Source organism: Tripterygium wilfordii, chromosome 12 (genome assembly GCF_013401445.1).
Source record: "Tripterygium wilfordii isolate XIE 37 chromosome 12, ASM1340144v1, whole genome shotgun sequence".
Lineage (NCBI taxonomy): Eukaryota > Viridiplantae > Streptophyta > Magnoliopsida > Celastrales > Celastraceae > Tripterygium > Tripterygium wilfordii.
Window position 1 is genome coordinate 1,707,733 of NC_052243.1, and position 17,074 is coordinate 1,724,806.

At 38.1% G+C, this 17,074-nt stretch overlaps 4 protein-coding genes across 6 annotated transcripts; 2 read left to right on the top strand and 2 right to left on the bottom strand.

Moving 5' to 3' along the window:
- Window positions 1-75: 75 nt before the first annotated feature.
- Window positions 76-2,494, bottom strand: LOC120010353. 2 transcript variants are annotated; one of them, XM_038861124.1, is made up of 5 exons: window positions 2,011-2,494; window positions 1,584-1,801; window positions 1,224-1,352; window positions 510-641; window positions 76-421 (listed from the first exon to the last, which is right to left on the bottom strand). In XM_038861124.1, the coding sequence occupies exons 1-5, from the start codon at window positions 2,357-2,359 to the stop codon at window positions 308-310; spliced, it is 942 nt and encodes a 313-aa protein (XP_038717052.1). In that variant the 5' UTR covers window positions 2,360-2,494; the 3' UTR covers window positions 76-307. The 2 variants fall into 2 exon arrangements, with proteins under 2 accessions (XP_038717052.1, XP_038717053.1); XM_038861125.1 differs by having other exon boundaries at window positions 1,584-1,784; window positions 2,011-2,212.
- A 5,355-nt stretch (window positions 2,495-7,849) lies between these two features.
- Window positions 7,850-11,032, top strand: LOC120011307 (trigger factor-like). The gene is made up of 3 exons (XM_038862395.1): window positions 7,850-8,083; window positions 10,334-10,392; window positions 10,494-11,032. The coding sequence occupies exons 1-3, from the start codon at window positions 7,952-7,954 to the stop codon at window positions 10,819-10,821; spliced, it is 519 nt and encodes a 172-aa protein (XP_038718323.1). The 5' UTR covers window positions 7,850-7,951; the 3' UTR covers window positions 10,822-11,032.
- Window positions 11,033-11,949: 917 nt separating this feature from the next.
- Window positions 11,950-14,309, top strand: LOC120011472 (protein SRG1-like). The gene is made up of 4 exons (XM_038862596.1): window positions 11,950-12,518; window positions 12,752-12,999; window positions 13,194-13,518; window positions 13,920-14,309. Exons 1-4 carry the CDS (start codon window positions 12,270-12,272, stop codon window positions 14,154-14,156), a joined length of 1,059 nt encoding a protein of 352 aa, XP_038718524.1. The 5' UTR covers window positions 11,950-12,269; the 3' UTR covers window positions 14,157-14,309.
- A 1,008-nt stretch (window positions 14,310-15,317) lies between these two features.
- Window positions 15,318-17,062, bottom strand: LOC120011471 (arogenate dehydrogenase 2, chloroplastic-like). 2 transcript variants are annotated; one of them, XM_038862595.1, is made up of 2 exons: window positions 15,667-17,062; window positions 15,318-15,544 (listed from the first exon to the last, which is right to left on the bottom strand). In XM_038862595.1, the coding sequence occupies exon 1, from the start codon at window positions 16,794-16,796 to the stop codon at window positions 15,684-15,686; it is 1,113 nt and encodes a 370-aa protein (XP_038718523.1). In that variant the 5' UTR covers window positions 16,797-17,062; the 3' UTR covers window positions 15,318-15,544; window positions 15,667-15,683. The 2 variants fall into 2 exon arrangements, with proteins under 2 accessions (XP_038718523.1, XP_038718522.1); XM_038862594.1 differs by having other exon boundaries at window positions 15,318-15,548.
- Window positions 17,063-17,074: the final 12 nt, after the last annotated feature.

The following is a 17,074-nucleotide window of genomic DNA, read 5'->3' on the forward strand; positions in this document are numbered from 1 at the left end:
GTGTTGGTTCACTTTAAGGAATCCTTTATTCTACTAAGTAGCAAAAAAATCCAGAAGACCATAGGAGAAACAAGGGAAAAAATTATGTAGGCATCATTATTGTGCTATAGCTGTAACACTTTTTTTTTTAATCGAATAACCATCCAACCTAACATACCCACAGATAGATGAGTGGGCTCAGGCCGCCAGAGCAGAAGTAGTAACACACTCAACAAGACAATAGACTAAAGAGGGATTGAACGTTAGTAACATATAAACACTCAAGAAGTATGAATGGCCAACTGTTCACAAATTATTTGTTGACATTCTAAATGATTTTCAGTTCCTTGAGCCATGCTGTGTGTAGGGGACAAGGATCAGGTTTCCCTTCCGCGATTGCCTTCTCGGATACAGAATAGAACCAGCCATTCCTCCATTTGAACTGCAAGGTTTTAATTTAACAGTGAGAAACAAGCCAAAACTTTTAAAAACCAGTGTGGCAATTGCATGCCCAAGATTCAAACTTCTACCTCTTTTACTGCTGTTGGGAAGTGAGAGACAGCACGTGAGTAAGCACATAGTCTATCCTCCATGGCTTCTTCGAATACTAATCCTTTCTCTGCTGCTGCTGCAGCTGCAAGTTCAGCTATGAGGCTTGATACCTGGAAGAAAAATGTTCATAATTGTTATATCAGGCATAATTCAAGCCGGCTAGAGCCAATCATATGACACTGACATTTTACAGAAACAATTAGACTGAAGAGGGAAGCAGAAGGTTGGAGCACACATGCTGCACTGCTTCATTTTTTTTTGAATAGAGAAAATTTATTAATGGCACCAAGGGGTGCATCCCAAGAACAAACCGAATTACATATTTGACAAAACAATCAAAGATATTAGAACAAATTCCACTCAACCAGAGCTTAAACACAAAGAGTCATCTATCCAACCAAGAAAGCCACAAACGAGCACTCCTTATCATGGAAAATCCTAGAATTTCGTTCTTTCCAGATTAACCAACATTAGTCTGAAGGACCAGAAGCACAAATTTTTCCTTAGATTTGTCAGAGGCAAGGAAATGCCAAGCCTTAACTTACGAGATCAGATTACTACAAGGAACCAAGTTAACACCCATTAGATTTCCACACCAAACCAAAATGCACTTGTAATTCACCATAAATGTGGCATAACTTGTATGATGCAGATTCAGATACAGGTTATTGATAAGAAGAGAAGAGCCTTACCTCAGAGCGGTAATCCTTTTCAACAACACCTACAGTGGCCCCAGGATGACGAGCGCCAACAAGCATAAATGCTGAAATCCATATCAGCTTCTCCAACATCTGCTTCTGAAATGCGTCCTTGCCAAGAACCTGGCTTGGATTGCAAAAGAATGCATCAACTTAGTGTTGTGCAAGAAGGAGGTTATTATTTAAATCAAAAGGAAAAATGAAAGAAGATTAACAAATCAATTCATAACATTGTTCCTGTAACCCAGCCATCAGAATCTAAAAGCATTGGAATACCAACTGAAAATGCTGCATATTAATAAAGGCTTCCAAAAGAAAACAAACGACAATAGGGAAAAACGAATAACTCTTCACCTTACAAGTGAGGCCTCCTGCAAGCAATCTTCCAGCCACTGCAGATGCCCACTTCCCATAAGCTGCTGTTAATCCTTCAGGATTGGTATCAGTCTTTCCATCAATAGGTGGTTCTCCAAGCTTTGATACAGCAAAATATGCTAGCACTTGGTCCGCATCATTTAAACCCTTACTTTGAAGCCATGGCTCCAGCATCCCATTCTGGAAAAAAACCAGATCTGCTGGACTGTAAGCATCTCATCACAAACCATAAGCCCCTAAACAAAACTCATGTACATGTCCTCCATAAACAATATGTAATTGAACAAAACTATTAAAGGAGAAAGAGTAAATTCATCTAGAAATCAACAAACTAAGCAAGACTTCACTGTTTTCGTTATTTGATGATAAAACAGAAGGTATTCATATGTGAATCAGGTGGTGGTACCGTTCCATCTGGAGCGAGGGGTGGCTTCAAGAACGGCCTCAAGATCATCATTTCTTGTGCAGACCAAAATGGGTCCCTCGAAATCAAGCGGCACTGGCTGCCCTCTCCTTACAACCAAATCCTGGCCGTTGCCCATCTCCTGCAGAGCCCTTCCCACCCTTCCGCCACCCACAATCACGGATGGGATTACTTTGGTTGAGACGGAGGCCATAGAAATAGTGGCAGGTTTTGTTTTGCTGTTGATAAGACGGTGTTTTGTTGGGATGGGTTTTCTGGTGAGGTTGTGCAGGAGACGGGAGGAAGAAGAAGAAGAGCTAGTCAGAGTAATTGTGATGTTATTGATAGCCATGGATTTTGGTGCCGGTTCTGAATAAGAATGACAATGCCGATGCCACCCACATGGATCCTCTGCTGTTTTCGTAGGTCGATTATGTTTAGCTTTGAGAGAGAGTAACACAGCCACTCGATCCTGGCTTAGTTTATCCAGAAATGAACAACGCCGACCCTCTGTGTTGGATATCGGGTCGGTCAGCGGATATTTTGTTTATTTTCATTTTGGGGTATGAAAAAGTTAGAAATCAGACTTAAACCCCAATAACCACAAAACCCTCGCCCTCCCCCTCCATTGCAAGGCCCCTTCCTTTCCCGCTTTCCGTCTCAGAGTGGCTTCACTATCCGTGGACTTAGCCACTGCTTTCCTCTCCTTCACTTCTGGCCACCACAGAACCCCGCTCTCCACAATCAGGACTGCTGTACTGCCTTTACTCTTGAGACCCAAGACCCTGCACTCCCGGACCCTGTCTTCGAACCCCGCTCTCACATCACCCTGTCTAAAAAAAAGGTCTTTTTTCTTCGAATTGTTTCTGTAGATAAAGGTAATAGTTTTTTTAAGTGTATAATAATTGTTTAAGCTAATTATAGTTGGTTGGTAATTGTGTTCATGGGAAGTTCTTAACTCACTTTATGTTGGCATGTTGGATTTTTCCCTGGTGGCAGAAAAGACACTGGGGCTGAGGACATAGTAATGCTCAACAATGGTTGTCTGTGCTGCACTGTTAGGGTTGATCTTGTAAGAATGATTCCTGAATTGGTTGATAGGAAGAATGATGCAGTGGGCTTATGCCTGTAAAGCCCATTTGGTAGTGAAAATATGTAACAACTTGGGTTGGTAAGTTCTTACAGCCTAGGCCCATGTTAACTAGCCCTTGGAGGGCTCCCACTGCTGGTGTTACAAAAGGAGGGTCGGTTGAAGGAAGAGGAGCTTGGATATTTTGTGGAAATTTTAGTTGTTCATAGTTCTTCCTTAGTTCGGGGTCTTTACTCTCGGCACAAGTGCTCGATCGAAGTTTGGGTTTGTAATCTCTCTTCATCTTGATTTTGTAAACTTCCTACTTATTGTGTTTAGGTTGTTGATTTTCGATGAACATGTACATGTTTGTTGGAGACTAGTTTGTATGGTTAAACTGAGATGATCTTGTGATGGTGTTGGAGCATGAAGCTGGGACAGCTTAGATATATTGGGGTGAACTTTCCTTGTTGCTAAGCTTGCTGTTAGTTGTGTGGGTGAATAGCACCTCAAGTGTTTGATAAAATGCCCCAGTGACGCTGTAGCAGTACTAGTTTGCTGGTTTGAGGGTCAGTCCCTACTAGTTTACCGTTACAATGCATATGAAGGAAGACTGTTACAATGCTCAATATGTGTGAATAATGGCAAGATTATCAATGAAGACATATGGTGGCTCTGGTTTTGCTGGTGGTGCTAGCATTGGATTCTTTCCTTTAATACCAAGCAAATTGCTGAGCTAACATAATTGTCTACTGTATCATACAAGCCAAAATATTTGTACAATATCGGAATAACCAAAGATCAAGTGAACGACGATATTTAAATGTGAATTACTAAGAATTTAGCATAACCACCTAATTTGCATCTTCTCACTGAATAAAAAAGAACTAAATCACGATGAAAAGCCAAACTACATGATGTGTTTTGAGGACTAATCCTGCGTAGAGGCCATGAAAGAGTAGCATGCAGTTTGTATATGAAGGAAGACCCTTGTTAGTAACATGGAGCTTTATGTCATAATGAGGCAATATCTTAAATCCCCTCTTCAACTGTTTTTTCTTCTTCTTTTTTTCTATTCAAAAGAAACTATTCCAGAACTCAATTACTGTGAAAGTTGCCGTGCGAAATTTGTAGGGCTGTTATTGGTACGGTTACCGTTACCAAACACAGAATACCGTTACCATACCAATTCTTTCGGTAACTCAAAAAATGTTACCGTTACCGTTACCGGAAGAGTCGGTATACCGATGGTCGGTATACCGATCGATCGGTAATGGTAAGTCGGTAATTGGTAAATTTACCAATTCTTAAACTTATTTAAAAAAGAGAAAGAAAAAAAAATACATCAAGTAGTATTGTGTTTAATAGTCATTGTATGAAAGTACAACACTTTCATCTTGCCTACAATACCAATAATAAAAGTAATAGATTAATGAGAAGGATCATTGTGCTACATGTGAATAAGAGAAAATACCTATCAATCGGAGAAAAAAAGAAAGGAGAATTCACATAACATTATTCCAACAATCTATAACGGAAAATCTTTCATTTCATTAATTTCTAATATTTTTAGTATCCGAAGTGTTTTAAACTCCATAGCATGAAAGCTAGAAGAAACAAGATAAATAAAGATAAAAGACCATAATGGAAATGGAGAAGAAAAGCATGTAATCAATACCAACAAAGCATTTTGTTATGTAGCAAACGCTGCTTTAAAGTTAATGAAATTGCTACGAGTGATATATAAATGATAACCCTAAAAATAATAAATGGTCTAGATTAAATTAGATCAATCTAATGGTCATAATTAAATAAAACTAAAACTAAAAATAATATTAATATATATTTAATATATATGTCGGTAATCGGGAAATTTACCGGTTTTGAACTTTGCTTACCGTTACCGTTACCGAAATCATCGGTAAATTTACCGTACCGAACAATTGGTAACGGTATACCAATCTTCTGTTATTTTCGGTAACCAATTGATCGGTAATGGTATACCAATGGATAATTTACCATACCAATAACAGCCCTAGAAATTTGCTATCTGGAAAATACTCATTGATGATGTAGGCTCGGTGACTTGGTGGTGTGCTTGCTAACACTTACCAAACAAAAAAAAAAGGTGCACTTGGCTACTTGCTAACTGAGTACTATCTTTGCTGTTATATGATGTGGCTCTTCTGCCTGTAAATTGTGGATTGATAACAATTATTCTGGATGTTGAAATGCAGAACATCATCATGGTCACCATTCTCATGATCACACACACACGATCCTGGTATCTCTTCTGTCAGCTTAGTTTGCTCAGGGAGCTTAGATCTTGAGAAGGTTGGTTTTACGCTTCGTTTCTCTGACTTATTGAACTCACTCCTAATTCTCCTATAAATGTATAGACGTGGTTTCAACGTTTAGAACAATTGTCTAGAACATTTATATTTTTTTCTTGCTTCCATTTAGTTGTCTAGAAAGTCGTAAAAGGTTTATGTATCTAACTAATGGGGTAAAACTTAATATTTGGCAGGCTAACATGTGGCTTGGTACGTTGTTAATGGAACGTAGTGAGGACATATATCGGATGAAAGTTCTCCCATCTGTTCAGGGAATGGACGGGAGATTTGTCTTTCAGGTGAACGAGAGAGTTTATAGAATACCAGGTTCACCAGATCGATTATGGGGCCCAAACGGGCCAAGGGTAAACAAGATTGTGTTCATTGGGAAGAATTTGGATGGACAGGAAATAGAGAAGGGTTTTAAGGCCTGCATACTGTAACTCAACTTAGTTTTGGCAACATTTGCCTGATGTATCTAGTGGAGCTGGTAACGAATGTTCCTTTCAAAAATTATTACTAGAGAACTATAAAGAGAATCTGATGGCGATTTGTTGAGTTGCTCCATGGACTTGGGCTGCATTCTTCAGATAGTTTTGTTATTGTGCACTTTTATTTTTTTTAATATAGAATGACATCATACAATCTTATCTTTTGAACATCCGATATAAGAAAAATTGGCCCGTCAGGCCTACACAAATTTTTTCACTTGACGATGGGTAAGTTAAGTCAAAGTTTAGCGCGTGGTCACAAGGCTCGACAATAATACCCAAAACATGTTTGTTTGATAAGTACATAAAATTTTCATATATGGAAACGAAATGCTAAATTCACAGGCTCGGCAATAGTTAGCAAAATATGTTTGTCTGATAAGTACGTAAAAATTTCATATATGAGAACGAAATGTTAAATTCATAGGCTCCGCAATAGTTAGCAAAACATGTTTGTTCGATAAGTACATAAACTTTTCATATATGGGAACGAAATGTCGAATTCATAGGCTCCGCAATAGTTAGCAAAACATGTTGTCCGATAAGTACATAAAATTTTCACATATGGGAACGAAATGTTAAATTCATAAGCTCCGCAATAGTTAGCAAAACATGTTTGTCCGATAAATACACAAAATTTTCATATATGGGAATGAAATGTCAAATTCATAGGATCGGCAATAGTTAACAAAACATGTTTGTCCGATAAGTACATAAAATTTTCATATATAGGAACGAAATGTCGAATTCATAGGCTTCGCAATAGTTAGCAAAATATGTTTGTTCGATAAGTTAAGTACATAAAATTTTCATATATGGAAACGAAAGGTCAAATTCATAGGCTCGGCAATAGTTAACAAAACATGTTTGTCCGATAAGTACATAAAATTTTCATATATGAGAACGAAATGTCAAATTCATAGGCTTCGCAATAGTTAGCAAAATATGTTTGTCTGATAAGTTAAGTACATAAAATTTTCATAGATGGAAACGAAAGGTCAAAGTCATAGGCTCGGTAATAGTTAGCAAAATATGTTTGTCCGATAAGTAAATAAAATTTTCATATATGGGAACGAAATGTCGAATTCATAGGCCCCGCAATAGTTAGCAAAACATGTTTGTCCGATAAGAACATAAAATTTTCATATATGGGAACGAAATGTCGAATTCATAGGCCCCTCAATAGTTAGCAAAATATGTTTATCCAATAAGTTAAGTACATAAAATTTTCATATATAGAAACGAAAGGTCAAATTCATACGCTCGGCAATAGTTAGCAAAATATGTTTTGTCCGATAAATACATAAAATTTTCATATATGGGAACGAAATGTCAAATTCATAGGATCGGCAATAGTTAGCAAAACATGTTTGCCCGATAAGTACATAAAATTTTCATATATGGGAACGAAATGTTAAATTCATAGGCTCGACAATTGTTCGCAAAACATGTGTTGTTCGATAAACATATAAATATTTTATATATGGATTTATAAAGGAAAATGTCAAATTCATAGACTCGGCAATAGTTTGAAAAACATGATTGTCCCACAATTACAAAAAAAATTTATAAATGGGTTTAGAAAGAAAGATAATGTTATGCAAATTCAATGGTCTGACTAAACTTAGAAAGAAAGATAATGTTGGAATCAAATTAAATGTATATTATTACTATGTATTAGATCTGTATATATTTTGAAAGAAAGAGTGATGATGATGCAATTTTTTTAAAAATATTTTAAAAATTAAGAAAATAGGGTAAAATAAAGGAAAATAAGACAAAGAAACAGAGAAATGTGAAAATTGACCATCTAAAATTCTAAAAGAGAGAATATTCTCTCCAATTAAAAATTTAAACTATCAGAAGATATGGATATATTATTCTTCACTAGGATACAGAGGGTGACGTGGCAGTCAGAAGAAATACAAAGACCAAAGTCAAAGCCCTAAACCCCCTGATTTCACTCACTCTGCCCTAATTGGTTCCAAGAAGTTGTCCATCTCAATTGTGTCCGTCTCTCTGTCGGTATTTTTCACAACTTCGTATCGAAGATGGAGGGACTTTTGTTCGCTGATACTGTTCGAAGCGAAAGGATTCGGGGCTCTGTTGTGGAATATTCGGTTATGGAGACTGATCTGCTTGCCTGCTTGCTCAGAACTCTCTGTTTTCGCTTCTCTGTTTTGGTACATTGCTTTGAACTCCACTCTCTAATCTTTTGAGTTTTTTTTTTATGCTTTTGGTGATGTTGAAACATGTTTCGCTTAATAGTCGGATTGAAAGGATGTTTTCTTTGATGGGTAGTTCTGTATGTAAAAGGTGTTTTTTTTTGTGTTTGAGAGATTTTTTTTTCTCTGTTATGGGAATGCGAAAGGCAGACTTTTGTGATTGGAAAGGATTCTTCTGTCATTGTTGGTTCTTAAAGATTTGGTCTTCTGAAGTTGCTGCCTTTGAAACAACTGCTGTATCTTGAATGCTACAGGATTCTTGCGTGCATAAGTTGTTTTAAATTTTGGTGTAGTTGAACTAGTTTCTCTTGATGATAGTCTTGTGCTTTTGTCTGTCATTTGTTTCATTGTATTTTTTATCTCTACTTCTGCCCAACATCTTGGCTGTATGGATGATACTGGGACTTTGAGCCTCAGATTTTTCACCATTTTGGAAGAGGGAAACCCTAATATATGTTAAACGGAATAACAGTTAATGGGATTTAGTTTTTAGCTTGGAGAACCTGAAGTAAAAGTCTTTTCTTTAGATTATGCCACTAGCATATTCTAAGACTTTATTTGTAAGTAGCTAACCCTAGCAAACCCTAATCCACTATGACTACGAATCTATATTGAACTAAACAATTAACTACATTGAGAGCCTCAAGTCAATAATTATCTTGTCGAGACAGGGTCGTTACATCCTCCATCCTTTGAAAAAATCTCTTCCTCGATGTTTGCATCATCTTCAACCCATGAAAACTTTGCATACTCCAAATCAATATTTTGGTCTTGGACTACCCAATCACCTTTGACTTTCGAAATTTTTTCACATTCTATTTCAAGATGTTGGTGTTGGAAAATACCGTTGCGTTCAAACCAAAGACTTTCAAAGACACTCCACAAAAAGATTATTTGAGACCTCAGCCTCAAAAACACAAACTCCATCGCCCTTTGTTCAAAACAAAGATTGAGGAGAATTCTTTTGCTTGTCTTGATATGAATTGTCGATTGTATCGCAAAATCACTTCTACTTGTCTGGTCTCATCTTCTGCCAAAACTTTTGACTTGATAGGCACCGAATCAGTTTCCCAATCTCATGCTTCTTGCACGGTCAATGAATTGTCTTCATGTGGGAATGTCATCTTGTTTATCAGATAGCTGATCTGAAATTGTCATCAACTCTTGGTCGCTTTCCTTCTTTTCAGTAAACCACTTAATTTTTTATGAGCAATGTCTTGTTTTCTTGGAAGTCTTCTCGTAACAGCTCAAGATCATCCTTACTGTTCTGGTTAACAATCCAACCATTCCAAATCTCTCATGTTTTGTTTCCAGATCGGAACATCCATGTTCTCCATTAATCAAACTTCTGTGATTCTAATTGTACATACCAATATTTTGCTAGAATAAAATACAGTAATTTTATAAACAATTCAAGGATAGTCGTCTCCAATTGACAACTTCGAGTGTGATGACTACCAAAGACAGAGCTAAACCTTAATGCCAAAGCAAATTTGTGATGTAATTCTTGAGATACGGTCATTAGCATTCTGAGGCCTTTTTTATATATTGCTTACCCTAGCAAAATGCTATTTCACTCTAAAAGGAAACTACATTAAATAGGGAACAGTTAAAGGACATTAAAGACTAAATAGAAAACCCAAAGGCAACAATTGTCTTGCAGAGATCACTGCAATATGTTTGGCTTTTCTCTTGTTAAAGCGATTAGATGCATGCTCTCTTGCTGTTTCCGTAATGCATATGGCTTCTGCATCCTATATTGAATGATATGGTGTTTGTACATTGTCTTTTGTGAAGTATGCAACAGCTTCAATATCCATGATGTTACTGTGTTGAAGACATGCATCTCTTTGTTTTTGGTTTTATCTAACCCAATTATTCTTGCCCTCCCTTTCCCCTATCTACTACGCTTAGACTTGTTTCTGTGTAGATATTTTTGATAATTTGGTTATACTTTTGGATCTTTTGTGATTGAAATACGCTCATGTCTACCTTTTGATTCCGTGACTATGAATTTTACTTGAGGAAGAAGTTAAACAACAGAAAAACTGTTAGCTAATTCTTATAAAGAACCAGAAATTTGGCTGTAGCTTTGTCAAATTAGGGGGAATTGGTATTTTCTGTTGATATAAGCTGTTACATGGTCCTTTGGACTGAGTTTTTCATTATTTATTTGATTCCTTATTGTTTTATTTATTTTATTTTCAGGTTGGATCTCAGCCTGATCACCATAATATGTTTGCTAATTTGATTGGAGCAGAGCAAAGGTTGGATTTATTTCATTTTTATTTTACCTTTTCTATGCTTTTCATTGATCATTTGCTAGTGTTGCCTGGAAAATATTTTAGTACTAACTCTGTGAATGCAGGTTTCCATTCACTGAACTGAAGAAACTGGAAAAGGTTGCTGCTGAAGTGAAGGATGCTGAAGATGACAGCGATGATGATGATGAAGTCATTTCAGCTCGAGAAGGAAATGATGATGATGATGATGATGGGGAATTGGATTCCGATGATGATGATGATGATGATGACGAGGCAAATAGTGATGGAGAAAGTAGCGACGGTGAGGATGACGAGGATGAGGATGATGAGGAAGATGACGACGATGATGATGACGACGACGACGATGACAGTGATGATGATGAAGATGACGAGGAAGAGGAAATGCAGCCACCTTCTAAGAAGAAGAAGTGAGGGAAATTTTAAGTTATTTATTTCCCTTCTCTCTTTATGCAGGTATAGAGAAAATTCTTCCTTCTTTTTCCTTCTTAAAGTTAGGAGTCAAGTATCAAAACTCTGTTGCCGAAGCTGCAAATTTCATGAATGTTGAACTTTTAATGTCTCCTTGGATTCTTTGATGGGGGATATTGTGTCATATGATTTATGAAGTTTCTCTTTTAGGTCATATCAAGGAATACCATAGTGTTCCTCCCAAGTTACCTTGTCATTCTGAAACCTTTCTTCAAATAATGTGGATATACCCACACACATCATTTGATTAGTCTGCTGGGGATGAGGGGCTCAGCAGTGATGCATCAACCAAGTAGGGGTGTGCAAGACCCGCACAGCCCCCTATCTATGCTGATTGAATGAGGGTGGGATGTGGGTTGGTTTATGTAACCCATTTTGTCTTTTAAAAAACACTGGAAGTCGATTCTTCGGTCCCACCGAAAAAGTGAAAACGACCTCAATATGAACCCAGAAGAGTCGAAACCCAAGTGGATTCGACTTTTTTCTCTTGATACTCGTATCCCTTCCGTTTGGGAGTCAAAATACTCGGGCTTTTGCTACTGGCCTTCATCCTTGTGCTCACAAGCTTGGCTTTTGCTCATGGGTTTGGTGGAGATGGTGAACAAAATGTCAAAAGATCTGATTTCCCAAATGGGTTCCTCTTTGAGACAGGGCCGACAGGCACATTATCTTATCAGGCAAATTAAGATAACAAGATTGTAACTTTTACACCAGGCCTTCTACGGGCATATAATAAACACACCTTACCTCTAGTGAATGTCCTTTTCTTAAAGCTTTCATTAAGATCCCGCATCAGTCCAACATAACTCAACATAGTGATTCATAAGTAAAACTCAGATATCTCACATTATAGATGTGATTTCATGAGCCTAAGAACCAATGACGATTGTCCATGAAGAACAAATTTGTGCGGACCCGTGAAGAACAAATTCGTGAGAACCTGTAGTCAAGAGCGGACAATATTTTCAATAACGCAAGAACATTATCATAACTCTTATAAAGAAGGCTCAACCTAAATCAATTCGATTCAATTACGTCGGTATTAGGTCAATCTAGAACAAATACCAGCTACCATACATATACTATGCTGCATGAGGGCAATCATTTTACCCATTTTTCAAAGCATCCTTGTCACGAACACTAAGCAACAAACCCAATGATGTGGTTTGATCTTAGCCTTGGCATAAACCAAATTTCAAACGTTTTGTCCTAATGTAAGAGTGGACCACCTCTGTCTGCATCACTTATCTAGTCATCTTCTTCTCTCAATCTTTCTGTATTTTTTTGACAACACAAAAAATATCCTCCATCTCATAACAATCAAAAAGAATTTCACCTGATTGTCTTAATAATACTTGCAGCCCAGATTCGTGTGCCTTCAGTGGATAAGCATGGCTGGAGCGCCTGTTCTCCCTGCCGAGGTTTTGCTTGCTAAACGTGTCCAGGAAATGGCCCTTGATGGTGAAGAACTGAAGCCGCCATATATCTGCAGAGATGGTGACAAAGCTGAAGAAAACTTTGCTTTGTCATTTGAAATTCCTGTCATCGACCTTAGTCTGGTCTCTTCTTCAGATCCATGCACTCCAAAAGAAGAACTACAGAAACTTAAATCAGGACTCTGTTCATGGGGCTGCTTTCAGGTATGAACTCGGAATTAAACAGGAAAGAAAAGAGAAAGTTCAGAAAATCCATTCATCAATTTTCTTCATCACCCAAAAGAAGAACACAGAATAATCAGAACCACTAAAGTCACCAGCAATAAATATCAAGACCGCTAAGAACCTTCTCTGAACAGATCTACTGCAATTTCATTAACCTTAATCTAAATTTATGTGCCCATGCTAAATTCTTAATGACTTTTTCTGGGTTTCAGGCAGTTGGTCATGGAATTCCAAAATCATTTCTTGATAAGATTCGGAAAGATGCAAAGGAATTCTTTGAACAGCCAATGGAAGAAAAGAAGAAGTATGCTAAAGGAGTTGAAGAGTTTGAAGGGTATGGGGCAGATCCAGTTCCTGAAGAAGGACAGCCTCTCGACTGGTCCGATCGCCTATTCCTTGATGTGTACCCAGAAGATCGAAGAAAGCTTAAATTTTGGCCAGAGAACCCTGAATCATTCAGGTGCTGTCATTCTGCCCCTTTTTGAATAACTTTAAAGCTGCATCATATGGCCTTCTCCTTTTCTCTTTGAAAAACTAGAGTTTCCACTTTATGATCTTTCACTACAAGAGAAGCTACTTATAACTAACCAAAAAAAAAGAAGAGAATCTGCTGACCAGTTCTGAAACTGTGTACCACTTTTTCCAACCCTGCAGAGAAGTTTTAGAGGACTACACTGCCAAGATAAAAATGGTAACAGAAATCACCTCAAAAGCCATGGCAATGTCATTAAGTTTGGAAGAAAAATGTTTCTTGGATCAGTTTGGCGAACAAGCAGTACTGCAGGCAAGGTTTAATTATTACTCTCGCTGTCAGAGGCCTGATCTTGTCCTTGGCTTGAAAGCCCATGCAGATGGATCTGGATATACGATTATTTTGCAGGATGAAGTACAAGGGCTTCAAGTACTTAAAGATGACAAATGGTTTACAGTTCCTACAATGTCAGATGCCCTCCTAGTCCTCATGGGTGATCAAATGGAGGTATTCTCTCCCTTACTCTATCATGCATCTCAAATGGCATATTCATTCTCTTTGAAAGCAGGATGAAATGGAGTATTCATGTATTAGCATTCATATGATCATATCAAAACAATATCCAGGATTATATCGCCCCACCCAAAACAAATGCTTGCCACATGAATTGCATTATTAACTTGATTAAGGACACAATGGGAACTTACAAAGTTATAATTATAAGAAGTTAAGAAGGATTATGTACTTTCGGTTTTTGCCAACATCTGCCATGTCAAGTAATCTGCACATGAAGACTTACATACGTAGTTTACGACATTTTTGATGATGATCACTTGCGTTATCCAATTATTCCTACACATTGAAATAGCACACCGATACATTGTATATCAACAACATACATGATACAGATCATTACCAATGGCATCTTCAAGAGCCCAGTGCATCGGGTACTGGCAAACTCAGAGAGGGAGAGAATTTCTGTGGCTGTTTTTTACACTCCAGAACCAAAAAGAGAGATTGGACCAGTAGATGGATTGGTCAACGAGGAAAAGCAAAGAATATTCAAGAAGGTGAAGGATTATGCTGACATACACTGGGGTTACTACCAGCAAGGAAAGAGAGCACTTCATGTGGCCAAAGCTTGAAGCTATTATTTGATCAATGATCATCTATTTCTGTCTGTATGAACTATTACTATAGTCTGATCATCGCGCTCAATGTACACCTACAACTCTTACTAATGTATATATCACGACTAAACTATATTCAGAGGAAGCTCTTTTATGCTCTTCTTTATAGCTTTTTTTTCCAGAATGACTGCATGAGAACATTCTGCATAATAGTGCTCTGAGTGCTAAAAGGAACTTCAAATGGAAGAATATCACTAAGCTTCACAATTTGTACCAGCTAAAAAGTTTTAGAATACTATCTTTTAGCTTCCCAGGCAGAACTTCATCACAAGTATAATCTCAGGCAGAACTTCCCAACAGCTTGCATTAATATGATCTATTTTTGAGTCATAATCTCAGGTGTTAGAAAATTACTGAATTATTCTGCACAAGTATAAGAAAGTATTGCATCCAAATGTAAACCCAAGAAAGCATCTCAATTCTCAATGCATTGAAGGAGCTTTCACAGAAATTCCTAGCAAAGAATAATGACAAATGAATCGATTAACATATTGCCAACACCTTAACTGAGAATGCCTAAGCATAATAACATTAAAAAAAGCAGCAGTAGCGGGTAAGGAGGCCAAGTTATTGCCCTCAACAAGCTCCTCCAACATTTCACTCTTGAGCAGGTTAAGCCATTTTCTTGCAATAAAAAAACCGAAAAAGGACTGTTTTTCGATAAGAACGGAAAAACAGCCCTTAACTAGTTACCATATTTTCCTCGATCAGTTATTCTGTATACAACATAACAAGTGTCCCAAAAGATTCTTGTATATATGAATGCTTTCACCAATTTGATGCTTCAACTTCAAGCTATATAAAGAATAGCTCCTCTTAGCTACAATTAGGAGGAAGCAAAGAAAAAGGGATACCAATCCTACAAACTCATCAAACATATATTGGCAAGAAACGTTCATCTAACTTTTATAAAGCCAAATCACAAGAAAAGTAACAACTGACTCAATATAAAGCCACGTGCCATGTATCAATAAGAACAAGGTGGAGTCAAATCTCAAGTACTTTCCTCTTCCCCAAAGAGCAATAAAACAAATGATAATGCAACTCAAATTGAGGAAATGGCATGTATCCCAAATATCACAGGACATTGAGAATTGAGAAGAATTTGCACAAAACTAGAGAAGGATGTTTTATTCAAATAATCCAGATCATGAAAACGTCTAAGAAATGCAGGTTCAAATGAAAAATAGTAAAAAGGGACTTACAATAGAATAAATGTGAACTTTGAACCGCTATCTGCCCAATAGCAAGGTGTACTTCCATTCTCTCTTATTTTGACAAAATTCCATAACCAAAGAAAACATGTGACACTGTGGAGGATGATCCATCATTCACTCTAGATTCTATCTGAAAGTTACATTCAACGATTACACTCACTTTGAACTACAGGGACCAGCAAAAACTAAATACTAGAATTGCAATTTAATAAAAATACAAAATTGATACATGGAGGAGATCCTCATACCAAAAAAAGGCAGTCTTTTAAGGCATATTCTCTGATATCTGGTCAGGAGCACCATTGTGAAGCAACTTCTGCACAACAGGCCTCTCCTCCGGAGCCCGTCCAAGCTCTGCGCTGCCAAACAACTGCTTTCTATAAACTCTATGCAACTGCCCAAACAAATCCCTCTTAATTGCCTCGAAAGCCATATCCAACCTCTCCAGCTGCTCCATCGAATTCTTATTATACATAAACAACCCATAATACAACTCAAAACTATCTCCAGCAGTGTTTTCCACCAGATCCAACAAAGTTTCGTACCCTTTTGTGTTAATAGGGGAAGATTCCAACCCAAACTTCTCCAACACCCTTCCCATTGTGTGCGTCACAAATTGTGACCCCGCCGCATACTTATCATGCTCAGCACAACTCATCTCCACCATTCGGCAACCCTCTTTCGCAAATATATCCAGAAACCTATGACATCTACTCACTCTACCTTCCTCATTCCCAATCCTAACCCTATCATACACGAAAGATAGCCCCGACCATGAGTCCTTTCCGCTCTCCGGTCCAAACATTGGATGGGTGCACAAGATATCAAACTCATTTGGCAAATATTTCATCAACAAGTCCCTAGGGAACTCCTTAACCGATAACACATCAACGAAAAGCGTATTCCTCTTTAATCTTTGAAAAGGGATAGCCCTGAGGACTCTCTCCGTAGAAAGAATTGAGGTTGAGAGGAGTACCACCTCAGGGTGCTGCTCACAGAGATCGTGAAGATCATGGAAGAAGCGGACGCCGAGGTCACTAGCGATGGCGGAGTAGTCGGAGCGGGAATGGGCGAGGAGGGTGTGACCGTGCCGGACGAAGGTTTTGGCCAGGAACTGTCCGAAATTGCCGAAGCCGATGATGGCGATCTTGAGGGACTGGGACTTTATGTGCTGAGAGCGGAGCTGGGCCTCGTAATCGTACGGCTGAGTGGCGTCGATGGCTCGGATAATGCAGAGTGATCGAGAGACTTTGTGTTTGCTGCTAGAGATGGAGACAGGCAGAGAGAGCGAAAGCGACCGAGAGAATGATGGGAAAGGAGGAGGAAGAGGGAGATGATTTAAGGTCTTGGAGGGTTTTGTGCAAGTAAACGATAGCATTGTTGAGAGAGAGTTGGAGCGGACGATATGGGTCTCAGGCTCTCAGCAGAGCTCGAGGAAGGAGAAGACAAGGTGTTTGACACAATGACCGACTGACTGACTTTTGAGCTGCAGTTTCCTAAACTAGTTGAAGTGGCGTATACTTAATTACTTATACCATTTTAATCAACCAATGCAGTTCCATTATATTTAGAGCCGGAGCCGGTTACATGAGCATATGAGATCATCACCGAAAATCTATCACATTATATTCGTAAGATAGTTGAAATGGCGTATAC

Excerpts from the sequence above, each read along its gene's own strand:
- LOC120010353 (XM_038861124.1), bottom strand. The coding sequence starts at position 2,359 with ATGGCTATCAATAACATCACAATTACTCTGACTAGCTCTTCTTCTTCT. Across the intron at positions 1,353-1,583 it reads CAGGAGGCCTCACTTGTAAG|GTTCTTGGCAAGGACGCATT; the intron begins GTGAAGAGTTAT and ends AATCCAAGCCAG. Across the intron at positions 642-1,223 it reads AAAAGGATTACCGCTCTGAG|GTATCAAGCCTCATAGCTGA; the intron begins GTAAGGCTCTTC and ends TTTTTCTTCCAG.
- LOC120011307 (XM_038862395.1), top strand. The coding sequence starts at position 7,952 with ATGGAGGGACTTTTGTTCGCTGATACTGTTCGAAGCGAAAGGATTCGG. Across the intron at positions 8,084-10,333 it reads GTTTTCGCTTCTCTGTTTTG|GTTGGATCTCAGCCTGATCA; the intron begins GTACATTGCTTT and ends TTTTATTTTCAG. Across the intron at positions 10,393-10,493 it reads TTGATTGGAGCAGAGCAAAG|GTTTCCATTCACTGAACTGA; the intron begins GTTGGATTTATT and ends CTGTGAATGCAG.
- LOC120011472 (XM_038862596.1), top strand. The coding sequence starts at position 12,270 with ATGGCTGGAGCGCCTGTTCTCCCTGCCGAGGTTTTGCTTGCTAAACGT. Across the intron at positions 12,519-12,751 it reads GTTCATGGGGCTGCTTTCAG|GCAGTTGGTCATGGAATTCC; the intron begins GTATGAACTCGG and ends TCTGGGTTTCAG. Across the intron at positions 13,000-13,193 it reads GAGAACCCTGAATCATTCAG|AGAAGTTTTAGAGGACTACA; the intron begins GTGCTGTCATTC and ends CCAACCCTGCAG.
- LOC120011471 (XM_038862595.1), bottom strand. The coding sequence starts at position 16,796 with ATGCTATCGTTTACTTGCACAAAACCCTCCAAGACCTTAAATCATCTC.